We start from the raw sequence: 14,279 nt of genomic DNA, 5'->3' as shown, positions 1-14,279 counted from the left end.
ATTGATTTTTTTAATTGGTGATCGATCTCGTTGAGATGAACTAGTATAACAAATTTTCAAAAAGCGTGTTAGTTTTGAAAAGTGAAGACTTGAGTATTATTTCTGACCATTTCTAGGGATGGCAATGGGGCTAGGGCAGGGTGGGAATGACTCCCCATCCCGGTCCCCGTGGGGATTTTTAATATCCGTCCCTACCTCATTTCCCGTTTTGGGGAGTCGAGATCGAGGTCGGGAATCTGGATTCAGGTCCCTGTGGGAAAAAATACCCGCTTTTTATTTTATTATTTTGATTATTTAAAATTAACTAAATTTAATATTTATATTGAGATCGTAAATTTTATATAAGAAATTAGTATTATTGTTACATATAGTTGTTTAATTTAAACATTATATGTTTTTTTTTATTATAAATTAATAAAAATTAAATTTATTATATTATATTTTTAAAATAAAAAAATCTGAAACCTACTGTTTTAGAAATATATAATTTTATTATTATTATTATTATAATATATTAACAATTACAAAAACTCGGGATGGGGACGAGGATCGAGTTCGGGGTCGGGGAAAGGACGAGGATCCCTTCCCCGTCCCCGCCCTGTTCTCGATCGGGGATCCGATTTAAATCCTCGGTTTGACCGTCCCCGATCAAACTGGAGATTCTCCGTCCTGATCGGGTCGGGGACCCACAGACAATTTTACCATCCCTAACCATTTTCCTTCTATCGGTTTTCTTTCCTTTTTTTTTTAATTGTTTTTTGACGAAAATGGAAATATCTTTCCCGGAATGACAAATAGTCAAATACTGTAATTACGAGTGCATTCTTTATCATATTCTAAAAGAATAAGAATAGTTTAAATATAATAAATTCCATAGGGATCGAATTTATTTTACGAAATTCTATGGGTGAATGTTTGTGAAGAATATAAACTCAATCAAGATATAATAGATACATTTGGAGTTTATAAAGATTTTTTTTTTTGGTTAAAATTAGAAGGTGAATTAGTGAAGGTTGAATAGATGGTATGAATTTAACTTTATTTTAACTCAACAATTGGAACAGTAATTGATATTTATTTATTAAATTATGTTTGGATTGACAAAATTGTTACATTTGACTTAGTTTATACTCTACTTTAATAAATTTAATTATTTATGGGGAAAATTCATTCATTCTCGTACTATCTCATCTATTCCCTATGTATGTACTTAACCTCATCTTTAAACACCAAAATGGGGATAGTTCAACGCTTCACATTTTTCACTTAATAAATTCATTCATTCGGACCAAAATGGTTGACAAGAGAAATAACAAATTTTAGATTTTCATTTGAAAAAATAGTTAAAAAGTTTCAAAATTATGAAAATAGCAAAACAAATTTATATAATAGAAAATACTAATTAGTAAATGACAAAACTACCTAAAACAACAAATTAAGTACAAACGAGAATGCAAAGATACACTGCTTAAAAAACAACTCGAATACTACAAATATACTCTACCAACATTCTAGAAACACAAATACACAGTATCTAAACATTCCAGAAGCAAAAATTAAAAATCACTCAAGATGGTCTTTAACACTTCCAACTACCTATAGAACGCATGTATGCGAGGAAGATGAAGATCAGGCGGTGGGGGTCATTAGAAACTTATGGATGTCTACGATGATGGACTTCTGATGCGTTCGTATCATGCGATGAAATGAATAATGATTATGAGGTTATAACGTTTTGTTTTTCTTGGTAGAACCCAAGTGTAAGTCCGACCAGAGTCCTAGTAAGTTCAGGGTCGAACTCAGGGATTGCTTACAAGTGTGAGATGTGTTGGGATTGTTTCCCTAAATCTCGTAGGGTCCTATAGTTTGTAATTGTATTATACAAACCCATTATTTATTTAATAAAATATATGATGGTTTATTTCAAAATTAGTTGCATTAATCACAAACCAATAAACTAACATCCAAGGTTATCTTGTAGCTTAAATATGTATGTAGAGATATGCGGGTGGATCATGTTTAAGTGATAACCTAAATGGTCTGTAGTAGATGAATAAGGCTAAGTAACTTATCCTAGTGACACTACGAATATGGTCCGCTTTTTAGGTGTTACAATTGTTGTAAAGAGTTATAAATGATCTGATCCTGATCATTCATGTGTAGGCATGTGAGCGAGGATATTCTATACAAAGAAGTTTGTATAAGACCGAACAACAAAATATTTAGTCTCATTATATAACGCCATTCATAATAGAGACTTACATTTCACTGGGATGACCATAGGTAACATGATTTGAATCCTGAGTGAGTTGTGAACTCCTGCCTATGAGGGCGATCCTTTGATTTGTATGGATGAGAGTGAACAGATCGCCGACTCAATAAGCCTACCATTTTGGGGATTCATCTGATTGGGGAGCTGGGAACACAACTACACAAGAAAGAATTCATGTCTTCCCCGAGGTAGGGGTTAGTAGATAAATTTTTTCCTTAAGGGCTAATTCTAGGGCTTGAACAATGTAGCGTCACACCCTCTCTTGGCCCGAGAGGGGTTTAGTTATAGTTGGATTATGATCTATTGTTCATTAGAGGGATTAGTGGCACTTAAGAAGTTAGATGTAACTACAGAGGCAAAATGGTAATTTTGGCCTAATTGTACTTACAAACAATTTGTGAATGGTCATTGTACTGTTGATTGGTTATATCCAATGGACACAAAAATTTATCTGTAGTACGAAGAGTGTGGCTGTCGGTCTTTAGTGGAGTGTCCGACAGTTAACGAATGGTGAATAATTTAATTAAAGAGTTTAATTAATTATTCACATACCTTTGGAGCTTCAAGCTACAGATCCATGAGGTCCCCTTGGTAGCTCAATAGAACTAAATGAGAATCGGTATTTGGATTAATTTGAATTGTTCAAATTAATTGAGGGAATCGATTATATATGATATAATTAAATTATTTAATTATATGTGATATAATTATTATAATGTATTTGATACATTATATCATTTGTGAGAGGAAATAAATATTTGAATATGATTCAAATATTGATTATATGGATTGGATTCATAATTGTTAAATTTAACATAAATGTGATTTATATTAAATGTCATATGTGAGAGAAAAGAAACTGTAGGTTATATTGTATATGATACAATGTTAGAATTATAGGTTATTTGTTATATTTGATATAACATATAGCTTAATATATAAATTATATGATAAGTTAGTTATCATATTTATATATATATATTAAATCATAATTTAAATAAATTAATTTTATTTTTAAAATTAATTTAATTTGAACAAGGGAGGCAGTTACTTACAACTCCATCCCCTCCTTTCTCTCCACCCATGTAAGTAGGTGGTTTTGTGGTTTTAGGATTTTTTTTATCTTTTCAACCTGTGAAAGACAGAGATAGTGAGAAGGTTGTGCTTTGATCAAAAAAAAGTTTTCTGAATTCTCTGCTCTCTCTTCATCTCAAAAACTCTCATTCTCCTCCCTCCCCTCAATCCAAATTCACCAGAGTCCACTACTCTTGGATTCTCACCAGAGAATACCAAGGACTCCAAGTGGTCATATCCAATTGGACATCTCTCATTCTATACGTGATTTGCAGATCGAGGGATTTCTTGTGTGAAGAAAGTCTTCAAAGGTAAGGTTTCTGAAACCCTAAATTTCTTTTTAATTGAGCATGTTGTATTTATTTGTTAAGATGAATAATCTATTTGATTTTTTCTGTAAAATTTCTTTCTCTGTAAAAGTGGGATTTGGGACGATCCTGCTTTCGCTCAAGGGCCCTTAAATGGGATCCTTCAATTGGTATCAGAGTCAAGTTATGTTCCCAAATTCTTTTTTTTTTTTTAATTAAATTTTATAATGCTGGTGGATTTTTCCTTTCCACATTCTGTTCATGATTCAGTGATGAATGGCCTTGTGATGAATGTGGTTTTGTTGATGGATGTTTTGGGATAGGATACTTAGTTTTATGGCTTATTCTTTTACAAATTGGTTTGAAAGGCCCATGTTTTAGACATAGTTATATGCAATAGAGTCTTTATTTGAATGTCATTTTGTCGTTCGTGGATTTTCCGATGCGAATCTGGAGAAAACGGACTTTTTCCAACGAATTTTTGATGGAGTTCGAAACTGCCCAGAAGGGATTATCTCGCAGCGTTACAATGTTATGCCCTAACGATGCAACGCTACGACGTAGAACAATGTTGCGTTCTTTCCGTAGCGTTGCAACGTTGCGATGTAGAAAGAACCAATTGATTATGTTCCGATTCGGTTCGTGGTTCAACTGGTTCAGCCGCAATTCAGTCATTTCGGGCGATTCGGGTTTGGTTCAGTGGCTGGTTGGTCCGATTCGAGCGGTTCAATGTCCGATTCGCTTGTATTTGAATCGGTTGACCCTTATTCTAGTAGTAATAAGCTTTTAAATTCCTTTTAGGTGTCCTATCCCGATCGCTTAACTGTTAGTTTTAAGTATACATGTGATGTATATTTTTTTTCCATATATGTCATATTGTATGTCATATAGAATTAAAACCCATCATAGGTTATGCATTTATATTCATGCATCATTTTATATTATAAGTGTTATAATATATGTATATGCATGATTTAAATTATATAACATGCTTATGCATCGTATAGTATATGTATGCATGCATTTATATCATATCCATGCATTATTTATATTATAATTGTTATAATATATGGTTGAATGAATGTATGGATGTATGCTATAGTATGATTCATTACTTTATTATATAATTGTTATATATGTTGGTAATGAATTGAGATTGCATGAAGCATGACACCATTTTAGGTTAATTTATAAATGTTATGATTAATAAAGTATGTCAAGCATGCAATGAATATTTTAATTGTTTCATTTATTTATTATCGTTATAACTAAATGAAATTAGAATTAAAATCAATAATTAAGAGTTTCGTGCAAACTTTAGGTTATAATTATCTTTTAAAATTGTTTTAAAACATGATCGAGATAGACCTAAGATCACATTTTTAATAAGATTGGAAATCTTAGTTTAATCTTTTAATCGATTTAATAGGATTAAATTGATTCTTAATAAAAGATTAAATATGTAACAAATGTATCTATAAGGGAACTTTTGTCTAAGGCAGGTTCTATCTAGGCTGGGGTACTTAAGATGATGGAAACGTCGCACCCCTACTCGGAAACCTACCTAGAAAGGTGAATTAGATAGATTTGTTACATGCATGCAAGTTTGATTGAAATCTATTAAAGAATTTAATGGACCTTAATCAAAATTGTTTAATTATCCAAAGACAAGTGTTGTTTTTGGGCAAATTAAATAATCACTTAATTAAAAATCAGTATTCGGATTTTTCTAAGTTAATTAATCCTAGGTAAAACGCTTAGTGGGAGGAAAATTGGGTATATGATACTTCATTTCATCCTCTTCACATTTCTCCCTTAAAGTTCACACTGTGAGATCTATACTTGGCCTCGAGGTACCATGAGTGTCCTCCTACGAGTGACATTTGTATAGATCAATATCAAGGTGAATGGAGAGAGTGTTTATAGTAAGTGGGAGCGGGACGTGTGACAACACATCCCTTGGTTTCTCTCATTAGGTTGAAGTAAAGTTTCATGTATCGCCTCGTGGCATTGTAGGTGTCCCCCTAAACGATGGCAATTATACATGATGCTTTATTCAATCTCCAGAAATGGATAGAGTTGCTTTAGTTACGTGTCCTGATAAGTTTTTTCCTATGGTTGGCTCATTGGGGCAGAACTCTAGAACCTAAAATGAGGGGTTATACTTACAATAATTGTTAAACAAGTTAATAAATTTTGGACCGAACAATGGTGATTGCTAGTTAGTGGCAAGTTGTTTCTGTCTAATGGTTGAGAATGTCTCATTTTAGTAAAAGGACACTTGATCACCCTACAGTAACTTTTGTTCTGCCTCACTGAAACATCAATGCAAAATAGATGTCACTTAGGTACATTAGACTATTTTGCTAAAAACTGATTGGTTGTCTTAGTGGTTTAATGAAGTAGACTAATTATAAATAATTTGTATGGTTTCAGCAAATTTTATTACAATGGCTGCCACAACTTTAAACTTTCTTGCCGCTGATAAATTAACTAGTGAAAACTACACTTCATGGAAAAACACGAACAACACAATTTTAATTATTGATGACTTACGTTTTGTCCTTATGGAGAATTGTCCTCCTATTTCTTCTCCTAATGCTCCTCGAAATGTTCGAGAGGTGATAACTTGTAGAAATACAAGTTATTGTCTTTCAAAAGTTGGAACAATTAGGGGTTTTAATGATAAAATCTCATCATTCTTAGAGAAAATGCATGGAATTACTCAAACACTACCAAACTCATACAAAAGAATGTTTATTACTGAAAGTTGCATCACTAACGCATAATATTGCAGGATTTCAACAAAGATTTTAAGTGTTGTAGACAACGTCAACGCATGGACATGCGTTGGAGGGATTTCAACGCAACAAAGGTTCATTGACTCAGGTTGTTTGTGTCAAATCACCACTTGCAAGCATGGGCATCTGCAGCTGGCGGCGTCTGAAAAGTATCTCAATGTCAGGCGGTTGACCAGGGTATAGAATTTAATGCTGCCCCTCATCAAGCTGAGGAAGAGCAACGCCTATAAATAGAAGAAATCCCACCAAAAGAAGGGGATCAACCCATTTGTATAATTCCGAAATTTAGAGACTTAGAGTTTTGCTGCTGTGACAAGAAGAACACAAGAAAGAAAAGATCCACCCCCACTGTTGATCAAGGAGTGGAGAAAACTTAGCTCGAGAGAGAATTTTCTTCCATTTATTCTACAAGTTGGTCGTACAAGAATTTAAATTGAGCCAAAGAGGAAAAGAGATTGTACTCTATGATTCAACTATTTTTTTTTCATCTCAATTCCATTCTCTTCATCTCATTCGATTAAGTATTGATCTCGTAAAAATAATCTGGTTCTTTATGAATTCACATATTTGATCAACTACACTTTGCTACTGTTTATTTCTTACCTTATGTTAGATGCATCTATAACTTCATGCAAAGTCATTTCTAAACGCTTAAGCCAACATAATCACTTGGTAAAAGCTACTTTATCTTGAATTATTCGAGAGAATAAGCAACCAAACATTAAGTTAAAAATGTTTGGTACATCTAGAGATAGAGGCACTAGTGTTTTATTGCATTATGTGATTAACTCATGCATCCTAGAGATAGGAATTTGTGCGGCATTCGCATTGAGAAGTACTGAATAGAAAGTAAACAGAAACCTAACGCATTTACAGAGTTATAAACAAGCAAAGTCATTTCCATCCGCCCCAAATTCTTGTACGTGTACATTTCACTTAGATCGACGCATGCCGCTTGCACTGAACACCATTTTCACACAACCCCCTGTTTTCCACTTGACCTTTTTGTATCTTTTTGCATGCACACAACAAACTTAGTGTAGATAACTCATTCAACATTCACTTAGGATACTTTTACATTACCTTCAATGCAAGCTCTGTGTTAGCTTTAATCTAAATCCCTGAGTTTGGCCTTGGACTTACTAGGAATCTTGATTAAATTTATACTTGGATCTGATTTAGGAAAACTTGAACGCATAAAGAGAAGTGTCACGCGTCCCTTCACGCATCACTAATGCATCACTAACACATCGTCAACGCATCATTCACATTTACATCCTATTTTTCCAATTTCCTCACACAATACACTTCTAAGCTCACTTAACGAAGAGAACAAATAAGTTTTCGGCGCCGTTGGGGGGGATTTAGCAATAAAACTAACCAGAAATTTGTCTTGTATCTTTTGTAGGAAACTTGCAGCTAAGGGAGTATTACAAGCTAAGCCGAAGCTTTTAAACGTTTATGAGATGGAAAAACACTCCAGAACTCGTATACGACCCCAAAGTTGAAAAGACCTTCCGACAAAGAAACCGATCTAATCGTCTCCGTAGGTAAAGGCAACAATAATTCAGATAGCAACTTAGGCAACAAAAAATGGCGGACAAGCAAGTAAACTATAACTTAGCTCAACAGCTAGCCAACGCTGCTCAAAATTCTATCATAATGGCGAACAGTAGTACGCGTTCTATGTGGGAGTATGCTTCTCTTGTGTTATATGATTTCTCACTAGGGATCATATATCCAATGCCAGATGGGACAAGATTTGAGATGAAACTTGTAATGTTACAAATGCTTCAAACAACTGGCTAGTTTGGAGGTGCTCGTGGAGAAGACCTTCACACCCACATGAAACGTTTCCTGGAGACATGCAATTCGTTTGTGATTCCTAGAATCACACCAGAGGCTATCAGGCTATCCTTATTCCCATATTCTCTGCGTGATGATGCAAAGCAATGGGCGAGTTCTTTGGAGCCTGGGGAGATAATGACTTGGGAAAAGTTAGTGGAGAAATTCATGCAGAAATATTTTCCATCCACCACGAACGCAAGGAGGCAGAGAGATAATGAACTTTGAGCAAGAAGAATTCAAAACTTTGAGTGCCGCATGAGAGCGCTTCAAAGGACTGGTCAAGAATTGCCCCAATCACAGATTACCTTTAACTGTCCAGATGGAAACCTTTTATGGAAGATTGAACAGAGCATCTCAAATGGCAGCCGACGCAATTGTAGCTGGCAAAATCATGGATAAATCGTACAATGAAGCTAAAGAAATACTAGACCGTATCGCCAAGCATAACATGGAATGGGTAGATGACACTTATAACGCAAGAGCAAATAAGAGGGGACACTATTAGAATGTAAACTCTGTTGATAATAACGCAATAGCCACATTTTCTGCACAAGTGGCTACCATGACAAACCTTTTGCAAAATACATCACTAGGGAACGTATCAAACACACAAAAGGTAAATCAGGTGGAAACATTTGCACAGCCCATGGTTAGCTGTGTGGGCTGTGGAGATCCTCATTCCTACACTGATTGCCCACAGAATCCACAGTCGATATGCTTGATTAAAAATAACCCATTCTTGAACACTTATAATCCCGGATGGAGGAACCATCCAAATTTTTCTTGGGGAGGTCACTGACAGGAGCAACACCATCCAGGGGTAAATCAGCAGCATAGGTAAGGATCGCCGCCTGGATTCTAGCCATCTCAGCTTCCGCACCAACAATCCTTTAATAGAGGAAGTCATGCATTGAATTCAGCTTCTCCGCTTGAAAACCTCTTAAAGGAATATATCGCCCAGAATGACGCATTGCTAAAAAGCCAAGTGTCATCCATTAGAATTCTGGAGATACAAGTAGGGCAAATCATTAGATCGGTTGCCAGAAGTCTTTCCCAGTAATACAGAAACCCCGGGAAATAGGGAAAAGAGCGATGTCATGCGGTGACATTGCGAAGTGGCAGACCTCTTGTAGAAAGAATAGTGAACCCAATAAACAACAATCCTTCAACTGAGCGCATAACACGCCCAAAGGCATTTGAAGATCAAGAAGAACGAACGTTAGAATCCACAAGTCATTCCAACTTGAGCATGTCTAACGCAGTAACATCTGCGATTCAGCTGAAAGCACTATTTCCCAGACACTTACTGAAGAAGAATGATGAGCAGCAGTTTAAGCATTTTCTTGAACTTCTGAGGCAAATGCACATTAACATCCCACTTACAGAAGCCTTAAAAAAATGCCCAAGTATGTAAAATTTTTTAAGGATATTCTGACGAAGAAGAGAGGAGTCAGTAAGACAGAAGTAATTGCTCTAACGTAAGAGTGCAATGCGTTAATCAGCAACAACTTACCCAAGAAACAGAAGGATCTGGGAAGCTTCACAATCCCATGCTCAATCAGAAGGCTAGACGTGGGACATGCATTGTGTGATCTGGGTGCAAGCATCAACTTCATGCCCCTCTTAATTTTCAAGAAATTAGGAATTGGTGAAGCGCAACCCACTTCTGCAACACTTTAACTCGCTGATAAAATGATCACATATCCTGAAGAAAAGATTGATGATGTTCTGGTGAAAGTTGACAAGTTCATATTCCCAGCGGATTTCATCATCATTGATTATGAAGCAGACAGGGATGTACCAATCATTCTTGGACGCCCCTTTCTTGCCACTGGGAAAGTACTAATAGACATACATAAGGGAGAATTGAGCATGCACGTAGATAACCAAGAAATGAAATTTAATGCGTTAAACACATTAAAATGTTCGGATGATGTAGAATGTCAACTTAGCAACTCAATAGAATTGCCTGAAGAAGAAGCGAACCAAGTTTGTGAGGTTCTTGTGTTGGGAGAAACCATAAAGAAATTGGAGCCGCTAAGTCTGAGTGAGCGACAGACTAAGCCAAACGTCCATCATTGGAGGAACTACCAGAACTAGAATTTAAACCTTTACCTGACCATCTTAAATATGCTTTTCTTGGATTAAATAACACTTTATCTGTAATTATTTCAGCTAATCTTTTTGAGCCTAATGAATGCTCTCTTTTGCAGATGTTACAAAGACACATGCGGGCAATAGGATGGACGCTGGCTGACATCCGTGGCATCAGCCCATTGTACTGCATGCATAAGATTAGGCTAGAAGAGGGGAAGATTGGATCAGTTGAGCCTCAGCGCAGGCTAAATCTCATAATGAAGGAAGGAAGTGATGAAGAAAGAGATCATTAAGTGGCTAGACGTAGGAGTATTATATCCTATCTCCGATAGTAGCTGTGTGAGTCCAGTTCAATGCGTCCCTAAAAAAGGAGGCACTACAATGATAGTCAATAGTGACAACGAACTCATCCTTTCAAGGATTGTCACAGGCTGGTGCATTTGCATGGATTATAGGAAACTCAGTGTGGCGACCAAGAAGGACCACTTCCTTCTCCCCTTCATCGCCCAGATGCTTGATCGATTAGCTGGAAAGGACTTCTACTGTTTTTCTAGATGGATACTGTGGATACAATCAAATTCTTATAGACCCAGAAGATCAAGAGAAGACGATATTCATATGCCCATTTGGAACATTTGCGTTCAGATGCATGCCTTTCAAATTGTGCAACGCACCAGAAATGTTTCAAAGATGCATGATGGCAATTTTTTTAGACTTCCTTGAATAGACCGTTGAAGTGTTCATGGAAGACTTCTCAGTTTTTGGAGACTCATTTCAATCTTGCTTAGACAATCTAGAGGTCGTCCTTGCACGATGCGAGGAAATGAATCTTATGCTAAATTGGGAAAAATGTCACTTTATGGTGACTAAAGGTGTTGTTTTGGGCCACAAGGTGTCTAAGGCCGGACTGGAAGTCAGTGAAGCCAAAATTGATGTCATAGTTAAACTTCCTTCCCCTGCAAATGTGAAAGCATTATAAAGTTTCCTAGGACATGCAGGCTTCTACAGAAGGTTCGTAAAAGGGTTTTCTCAGATTGTGTGTCCCTTGAACGCACTATTAGAAGTGAATCGACCCTATGTATTTGATAACGACTGCCTAGACGCATTTGAAACATTGAAGTATGCGTTAACTACAACTCCGATACTAATAGCACCGGACTGGACGCAGCCCTTCATTCTGATGTGTGACGTAAGTGACGTTGCAGTTGGAACCATATTGGGGCAAAAGAAAGGAAACTTGATACATCCAATCTCCTATGCGTCGAAGACTCTAAACGACTCTCAGGAAATCAGATGGGTGATGCTCTTGCAAGAATTTGACATTGACATCAAGGACAGAAAAGAGACTGAAAATCAGGTGGCTGATCACCTGTCGAGATTAGAAAATCAAGAGATCCAGGACAAACAAGATGAAATCAGAGATGCGTTCCCTGATGAATGTTTATTCAAAGTTGAAGATAGGGAACCGTGGTATGCAGGCATTGTTAATTACTTACCACCAAACAATTCCCTAAGCACTTCAACTCTCAATAGAAGAAACGACTTGTACACGACAACAAATTCTATTTTTGGGATGAACCATTTCTTTACAAACAAGGTCCCAACTCCATCATGCATCAGTGCATTTCAGAAGAAGAGACACAATGCATCCTTGCTGAGTGCCATGATTCTCCTTACGGAGGTTATTTTTTAGGACAAAGATCCGCTGCAAAGGTTCTCCAAAGTGGGTATTTCTGGCTCACCCTCTTCAAGGACGTAAGGGAGTATGTTCTCAAGTGTGACTCTTGTCAACACACAGTTAATATATCCTTAAAGGATGCAATGCCTCTAAATAATATACTTGAAGTCGAATTATTTGATGTATAGGGCATCAATTTCATGGGACCTTTCCCTATATTCTGTGGTCAACAATACATCTTGCTAGCAGTAGACTATGTATCAAAATGGGTTGAAGCTGTGGCTTGTGCCAAGAATAATGCGGCGACTGTTTCAAAGTTTCTCACAAAGAATATTTTCACATGCTTTGGAATGCCGAGGGCAATGGTGAGTGATGAAGATACGCACTTTATTAATCGCATCATTTCGAAATTACTTGCTAAATACAATATTAGGCAAAAAATTGCTACCGTATATCACCCCCAAACCAACGGTCAAGCAGAAGTATCCAATCGGAAAATACAGATGATATTGGAAAAGGTAGTCAATGCATCAAGGAAAGATTGGGCACAAAGGTTAGACAAAGCAGTTTGGGCCTACAGAATTACCTACAAAACTCCAATAGGTATGTCTCCATACTCTTTGGTATTTGGAAAAGCTTGTCATTTACTCTTGAGGTTGGAGTACAAAGCTTTTTGAGTAGTGAAAAAGCTGAACTTGAACCTGGAAGACGCGAGTGAACAACGCAAACTTCAGCTCAATGAGCTTGATGAATGGCGGCTGAACGTATACGAAAACAACAAAATCTACAAGGAAAAGACTAAATGTTGGCATGACCAACACATCGGTAAGAAAGAGTTCATTGTTGGGCAAAAAGTCTTATTATTCAACTCACGATTGCGTTTGTTTCCAGGAAAATTAAAATCTAGGTGGTCAGATCCGTTTATCATTAAAACAATCTTTCCACATGGAGCTGTTAAATTAACCCGAGAAGATGGCCCAAATGAGTTTAAAGTGAATGGGCAAAGAGTGAAGCCCTACTTTGAAGAAAGTATAAAACGACAGAAGTAATCTCTCGAGATGCGCGAAGCTAATTGAGGCTCGCGTCGGAGCTTTTCTATGTTCAAATAGACACTCTTTTTGCATTCTGTATTCCATGTTTGCGATTGTTTACGATTTACTTTGTGTTATTTGTTAGCCTTTGCTTTGATTTATGGTCATTTGCTAAATTTATGCATTACAAATAAAAAAAAATGTTAAATCAACTTGAAAAAGTTTAGATAGAAAGGAGGTAGGATTCTAATGTGTTGGACTTAAGCCAACGCATAAACCAAAATTCAGAAAGGACGTCCCTCGAAGACATAAAGCACTCGATTGCTTAGAAACCCTAGGTGCGTCCTTTCATCTACACCATTAATCACAATGTCAAGCACCGCCTGACGTTGCTTCACATCCCCCGTTACAGCCTATAAAAGGCAACCTCCCCCGACCTTCTCTCTTCTTTCTTTACTTTCATTCCTTCCTCTCGAAGTCCCTTGCTATTACTCAAGCTTTCGAAGCCTTCGCCGTCCGTTCAAACAGGCATTTTAGTCAGCATTCCGGTCATCTCCCTCAGCCACGATGTTAGACACTTCAGATAGCCAAAACCAATTGCTGAGCTTCGGAGGAAATTCACCGGTAAGCTCCTTCTCCTCTTCTTCCGTTTCGATGTCGCCTCCCCCATCCCCTCGCCCAGCCTCAAAAAGCTTTTTTTCGGCCAAACCCTCGCACGGCGGGTCGTCTTCCATCTCTCAGAGACCATATCGACTGAAACGCTCTAAAACCATTCAAAAACCTCAATCTTCTAAAACCTCCCAAAAACCTAACCTAAAACCCCTACCAAGCCAAAGTGGCAGGTTGCAGCTAGGTGCCCTTCAACCTCTGCGTCTGTCGCCAAACTCTACAGACAGCATGCACCACCACCAATTATACCAAACATCAGTCCGGTGGTTAGACGTATGACCCAACCCTAGACCACCTTCGCACTACTCCATCACCTGTCGTGCGTCCCCTTGCCCATCTCTCCATCCAACCCTTAGCCACAATCTTCCCCATCGAAACGAAACCATCCAGCCAACCCATTCAATCCACCTCACCTATCATCATATCATCCCCTGGGTTGTCGTATACCCCGTCTGGCTCCCCGCCAACCACACCTCCTAAACCAAGCTCTGACAGTCCTGC

At 37.3% G+C, this 14,279-nt stretch overlaps 1 protein-coding gene across 1 annotated transcript; it reads left to right on the top strand.

Annotated features, from left to right (window-relative positions):
- The first annotated feature begins 11,580 nt into the window (after positions 1 to 11,580).
- Positions 11,581 to 12,796, top strand: LOC120081092 (uncharacterized). Its single transcript, XM_090315277.1, has 4 exons — positions 11,581 to 11,870; positions 12,094 to 12,163; positions 12,267 to 12,631; positions 12,715 to 12,796. The coding sequence occupies exons 1-4, from the start codon at positions 11,581 to 11,583 to the stop codon at positions 12,794 to 12,796; spliced, it is 807 nt and encodes a 268-aa protein (XP_090171403.1).
- Positions 12,797 to 14,279: the final 1,483 nt, after the last annotated feature.

Source organism: Benincasa hispida, chromosome 7 (genome assembly GCF_027475165.1).
Source record: "Benincasa hispida cultivar pf3 chromosome 7, pf3_genome.v1.1, whole genome shotgun sequence".
NCBI classification, from domain to species: Eukaryota; Viridiplantae; Streptophyta; class Magnoliopsida; order Cucurbitales; family Cucurbitaceae; genus Benincasa; species Benincasa hispida.
The sequence above is the reverse complement of the archived record's forward strand: the minus strand, read 5'-3'. Positions and strand labels throughout refer to the sequence as shown.

Bases quoted from the DNA above. Each gene is read 5' to 3' on its own strand.
- LOC120081092 (XM_090315277.1), top strand. From the start codon at position 11,581: ATGTGTGACGTAAGTGACGTTGCAGTTGGAACCATATTGGGGCAAAAG. The intron at 12,164-12,266 runs GTATGTTCTCAA...TTTGATGTATAG, and splicing joins CTCTTCAAGGACGTAAGGGA to GGCATCAATTTCATGGGACC. The intron at 12,632-12,714 runs GTTAGACAAAGC...TATTTGGAAAAG, and splicing joins AGGAAAGATTGGGCACAAAG to CTTGTCATTTACTCTTGAGG.